This window comes from Nicotiana tabacum, chromosome 11 (genome assembly GCF_000715075.1).
Source record: "Nicotiana tabacum cultivar K326 chromosome 11, ASM71507v2, whole genome shotgun sequence".
Taxonomy (NCBI): domain Eukaryota; kingdom Viridiplantae; phylum Streptophyta; class Magnoliopsida; order Solanales; family Solanaceae; genus Nicotiana; species Nicotiana tabacum.
The window spans coordinates 166939166-166944819 of NC_134090.1; the positions used below are offsets into that span (position 1 = coordinate 166939166).

The 5654-nt window shown below is 43.9% G+C and overlaps 1 protein-coding gene across 1 annotated transcript; it reads right to left on the minus strand.

Moving 5' to 3' along the window:
• Window positions 1–1570: 1570 nt before the first annotated feature.
• Window positions 1571–5040, minus strand: LOC142166123 (uncharacterized). The gene is made up of 6 exons (XM_075224542.1): window positions 4844–5040; window positions 4255–4711; window positions 4021–4207; window positions 3143–3198; window positions 2376–2608; window positions 1571–2165 (listed from the first exon to the last, which is right to left on the minus strand). The coding sequence occupies exons 1-6, from the start codon at window positions 5038–5040 to the stop codon at window positions 1571–1573; spliced, it is 1725 nt and encodes a 574-aa protein (XP_075080643.1).
• Between the last annotated feature and the right edge of the window lie 614 nt (window positions 5041–5654).

A 5654-nucleotide genomic window follows, 5' to 3' on the forward strand; every position in this document is an offset into this window, starting at 1 on the left:
TCATAGGGACGTGCAGGAGCTACCCTTTGGCGGCTTGAGGATGGACCCGTGGCTTGGCGCTTTTTCAATGGTGCCATAATACCTGCAAAACGTGGACACACTAGCTCATCCCAACAAAAATAGTGTGACTTAATGCAGTTACTCAGACTTCACACGCAAAATTGGTCACAACTACATAATCATGCTCATTGAGGCCTTTCCATAAACACCTTGTGGGCATTAGGCTCTCACAACTCTTTTCTAAGGATCTTGCAACAAAGCCTCCCACAAAATCTCATCCATAAACCAAATAAAGTACTACCTACCCCACACTTACAACAAATTAACCCCATAACATATTTCACCAAGTTTGAACACTAAATCACATAACACATCTACACTTATGGCATAAGATACAACATAAAAATAATCTGAAAATAGAAAGAGAAAAAGAAAGAAAACGAAAGAAAACTACAACTAGGGCTCATACCTTGTGAAGGAGAATGGGGAGGATGCTGGTGAAGTTGGGGAAGAAAATCGTGAGAGGGGGATGGGGGCAAGGGTGCTAGAATTTGGTGAAGGAGTTGGGAGAGTTTGGAAGAGGGGATTTGGGTTTTTGGGTGAGAATGGGCTGCTGGAATTTTGTGTTGTTTATGAGAAGGGGGTAATTGTATCTAAAAAAAATAACCAATTAAACTACAAAATAAAAAAATTTCAAAGAAAAACTAGAACTAAAAAGAAAAAAAATGCCTGAAAAGTTCCGTCAGGCGCGCGAACTAATGCGCGAGCTCGCGCAGTCTTCGCGCGGTACTGTTCTATTCCAGGCAGAATGGTTCGCCCAGGCACGCAAGTTTTGGCGCGAAGTTTGGAGTTCGCGTGGTGCTTTTCTGTTCCAGGCAGAATGGTTCGCCCAGGCGCGTGAACTTATGCGCGAAGTCGCGTTCTTGGGCGTTTATTTTTGCATTTATTTTCACCTATTTTGCTCCTGGTTGATGGTCCTTTCACCCGCCCTTCGTCGCCTGCATTTGTTAGTAAGTTAAATCTCAAACTCAAACACTACTACTATCATTGGGTTGCCTCCCAACCAGCGCCTTATTTAACGTCATGGCACGATGGTTACAATATTTCAATGGGTTGCCTCCCATCCAGCGCCTGATTTAACGTCGCGGCACGACTCAACATGTTCTCAAACATCCTTCAAGTCCACTGAGGTCTTGTGACGTGCAAAGTCACCACCCTAGTAATGTTTTATCCATTGACCGTTTACCAAGAACGTGCCAGTTGAACTCATATCTCTCAACTCCACGGCTCCATGAGGCTTCACGCTTACCACAACAAAAGGGCCCGACCAATAAGATTTAAGCTTTCCGGGGAAAAGCTTCAATCTCGAATTGAACAACAGAACTTCTTGACCTGGCTCGAACTCTCGATGTTGAATGTGGTTATCATGCCACCTTTTAGTCTTCTCTTTATACAATTTGGCATTCTCATATTCATGTAATCGAAACTCCTCAAGCTCATCGAGTTGCAGCAACCTCTTCTCTCCAGCTAAGTCCCCATCCATGTTCAGCTTCTTTATTGCCCAATAGGCCTAGTGCTCAAGTTCGACGGGCAAGTGACATGCCTTCCCATACACCAATCTATAAGGAGAAGCACCTATGGGAGTTTTGTATGCTGTTCGATACGCCCACAATGCGTCGTCTAACTTTCTGGCCCAATATTTTCTATTTGCACTCACTATTTTCTCAAGAATTTGCTTTACTTCTCTGTTTGAAACCTCCACTTGACCACTCATCTGTGGGTGATAGGCAGTGGAGACCTTATTCTTGACCCCGTACTTTGCAAGGACATTGTTTAACAGTTTGTTGCAGAAATGCGTACCTCCATCGCTGATCAACACTCTGGGAGTTCCAAAGCTTGTGAAGATATGCTTCTTGACAAAGCTTACCACCACCTTTGCATCATTAGAGGGAAGAGCAATGGCCTCCACCCACTTATACACATAATCAACTGCCACCAATATGTATCTATGGCCATTCGAGTATGGAAAAGGTCCCATGAAGTCAATTCCCCAAACATCGAAAAGCTCCACTACCAGGATGTTTTGCAGCGGCATCTCATGCTTCTTAGTGATCGTTCCGGTTCTTTGGCACCTGTCACACCTTTTAACAAAAGCGTGTGCATCCCTAAACAATTTTGTCCAATAGAAACCTGATTGTAGCACTTTTTGGGCGGTCCTGTCTCCACCGTGATGACCTCCGTATGACGAGGCATGACAACTATGAAGTATGGAACTCATCTCCTCCTCAGGAACACATCTCCGCACCAACTGATCTGCACATAGCCTGTATAAGAATGGCTCATCCCACATGTAGAGCCTCACATCATGCAAGAACCTTCGTCTATTGTCTGGTGTCAATTCTGGTGGTGTCACCCCACTTGCAATAAAGTTCACATAATCTGCATACCACGGGGCTGTGTTTGAGGTGATTGCCAATAACTGCTCATCGGGGAATGTTTCTTTGATTGCACCCCCTTCAGCAACATGGTTCCGATTTTCTAACCTGGACAAGTGATCAGCTATTTGGTTCTCTGTTCCTTTGCGATCTTGGATCTCTAAATCAAACTCCTGCAAGAGTAGGACCCACCGAATCAGTCTCGGCTTGGCGTCGTTTTTCTCAAATAGGTATCTGATAGCTGAATGATCTGTGTAGACGATGACTTTGGTCCCCACAAGATATGACCTGAACTTATCAAATGCCCACACCACTACAAGCAACTCTTTTTCAGTGACGGTGTAGTTCATCTGAGCTGGATTCAGAGTTTTGCTCGCATAGTAGATGGAGTGGAATATCTTATTTCTCCTTTACCCCAAGACAGCACCAACAGCCAAGTCGCTCGCTTCGCACATCAACTTAAATGGCTGGTCCCAATCCGGAGTAATTATAATTGGTGCAGTAACCAACCTTCCTTTCAGCTCATCAAATGCCTTCAGACAGACATCATCAAATTTGAAGGCGACATCTTTCTAAAGCAACCTGCACAAGGGAGAGGAAATTTTCGAGAAATCTTTATTGAAACGACGATAAAAACCTGCATGGCCCAAGAAACTGCGAATGCCTTTGACAGATATCGGTGGAGGCAATTTTTCAATCGCTTGCACCTTTGCCTTGTCCACCTGCAAACCATCTTTGGACACCTTGTTCCCCAGGACTATACCTTCACGTACCATGAAATGGCACTTTTCCCAGTTTAGCACCAAGTTAGTTTCTTCACACCTAGCAAGTACTTTATCAAGGTTCATCAAGCAGTTATCAAAAGAACATCCAAACACAGAAAAATCTTCCATGAACACTTCCACAAACCTTTCAACCATGTCAGTAAAAATGGCCATCATACACCTTTGAAAAGTCGCAGGTGCATTACAAAGACCAAAGGGCATTCGCTTGAACGCACACGTGCCATAAGGACATGTAAAAGTGGTCTTCTCTTGGTCCTCTAGGGCTATAGCAATCTGATTATACCCCGAGTAACCATCTAATAAGCAGTAGTACTCATGGCCAGCTAATCTATCAAGCATTTGGTCAATAAATGGGAGGGAAAAGTGGTCCTTCCGGGTGGCATTGTTCAATTTTCTATAATCAATGCAAATTCTCCACCCGGTGACAGTTCTTGTAGGTATTAAATCATTATTCTCATTAACTACTATAGTCATCCCCCCTTTCTTGGGTACACATTGGACGGGGCTTACCCATTTGCTGTCTGAGATAGGAAATACAATACCTGCATCGAGCCACTTAATCACTTCTTTTCTTACCACCTCTTTCATGATTGGATTGAGTGGGTGTTGTTGCTCTACACTGGGATTGTGTCCGACCTCCATGAGGATTTTGTGCATGCAGAAGGCTGGACTAATGCCCTTAATGTCATACATAGTCCACCCAAGTGCTCGTTTGTGCTCACGTAGCACTCTCAACAGCTTTTCTTCCTATAATTTAGACAAGTCAGACGGGACAATAACAGGTAAAGTGTCAGAGTCACCCAAATAAGCATATTGCAGGTGAGGTGGAAGGGGTTTAAGTTCCAATTTTGGGGCTTCCTCAATTGACGGCTTTGGAGGAGGCCCCTTTGGTCTATTCAAAGGCTCGAAGGGGTGCGTCCCTTGCAGGTACACACAAGATGTATCAATGATTTGCATCATCTCCTCAACCTCCTCATCAACCCCAGGCTGTTAAATAACATAAGTGTTTTTTCTAGAGAATCGTCTAGATATACATTCGAATAATGAATCTGCTCATCGACCTCAATAACAGATATTATTGACAGCTCCTCATAGTGGCGAGGAAGTTGGATTGCTCTGTAGACATTAAAAACTGCTTCCTCTTCATCTACCCTCAAAATCATCTTTCCCTCTCTTACTTTGATAATTGCATCACCAGTAGCTAAGAGAGGTCGCCCCAATATGATTGGAACCAGTTCGTCAGCCTCATAATCGAGGATGATGAAATCAGTAGGGAAGATGAATTTCCCAATCTGCAGCAACACATCTTCAATCACCCCTTCAGAGTGTGCTATCGATCTGTCAGCCAGCTGTAACATCACAGTAGTGGGCCTTGGAGCTCCTAGGCCCAATTTCTTGAACAAGGACAGGGGCATTAGATTTATGCTCGCCCCCAAATCGCAAAGAGCACGACCCACATCAATATTGCCAATGCGCACAGGAATCGTGAAGCTGCCAGGATCCTTAAGCTTTTGAGGGAGCTTATTTTGGACCCTTGAAGTGCACTTCTCAGTAAGTGCCACTGTCTCAAATTCAGTTAATCTTCTCTTGTGAGCCACTATATCTTTTATGTATTTAGCATACTTTGGAATTTCACGAAGCACATCAACAAGTGGGATATTCAATTGAATCTGGCTCAACATAGAGAGGAATTTTGTGAACATGCGATCATCATTCTTTTTCTGCAATCTCTTGGGAAAAGGTGGTGGTGGTCTTGGGGCCTCCACTGGCTCTGAAATTTCAGCAGCATTCTTTGGCTCTTGAGTCACTTTAGGGATCATCTCTCCCTCAGGTATGGGCTTGTCTTTCTTTTTTCTTTGGCATTTCCTCTAGCTCCCTCCCGTTTCTAAGTGTAACTGCATTCACTTGAGGGTTCTTTTCTGTATCACTGTGGAGGGCGCCTGCAGGTCTAGTGTTTTGATTTGTTGCTAACTGCCCCATTTGGCTTTCAAGATTTCTAAAGTCAGTCCTGAGTTGCTGATTGTCAATCAACAACTTCTTTAGCAGATCATTGGTACTTTCTTCCATTTGTTGGGGTGGTCTATGAGGCTGATTGAAATTCCCTTGGGGTCTATGCTGATTCTGATTCTGCTGATTTCCACCCCATGAGAAGTTGGGATGATTCCTCCAATTTGGATTGTAAGAATTCCCGTATTGTGCATGCTCATTCGGTGGACCTCTGTTCTGTTACCCCACATAATAGATGGATTCTGGATTTGTGGGGCACATATCACTCATATGACTGTCGTCACAGAGTTCGCAGCAAATAGTCATTTGTTGAACGTGTTGCATTGTCTGTGGTTGCTGCATTATTATCCTAGTCATCTAATTGGTCAGCTTTGCAATATCGGCTCTCATGGCTGACACTTCGTCTAATTCAAGTAACCCAACTGAT

What these genes read in the sequence shown, in the direction of transcription:
- LOC142166123 (XM_075224542.1), bottom strand. Translation starts at nt 5,040, where the DNA reads ATGATCCCTAAAGTGACTCAAGAGCCAAAGAATGCTGCTGAAATTTCA. An exon ending in TGCAGGTGGACAAGGCAAAG is followed by an intron (nt 2,609 to 3,142) that starts GTGCAAGCGATT and finishes CTACTCTTGCAG; the next exon opens with GAGTTTGATTTAGAGATCCA. An exon ending in ACACCAGACAATAGACGAAG is followed by an intron (nt 2,166 to 2,375) that starts GTTCTTGCATGA and finishes AAAATTGTTTAG; the next exon opens with GGATGCACACGCTTTTGTTA.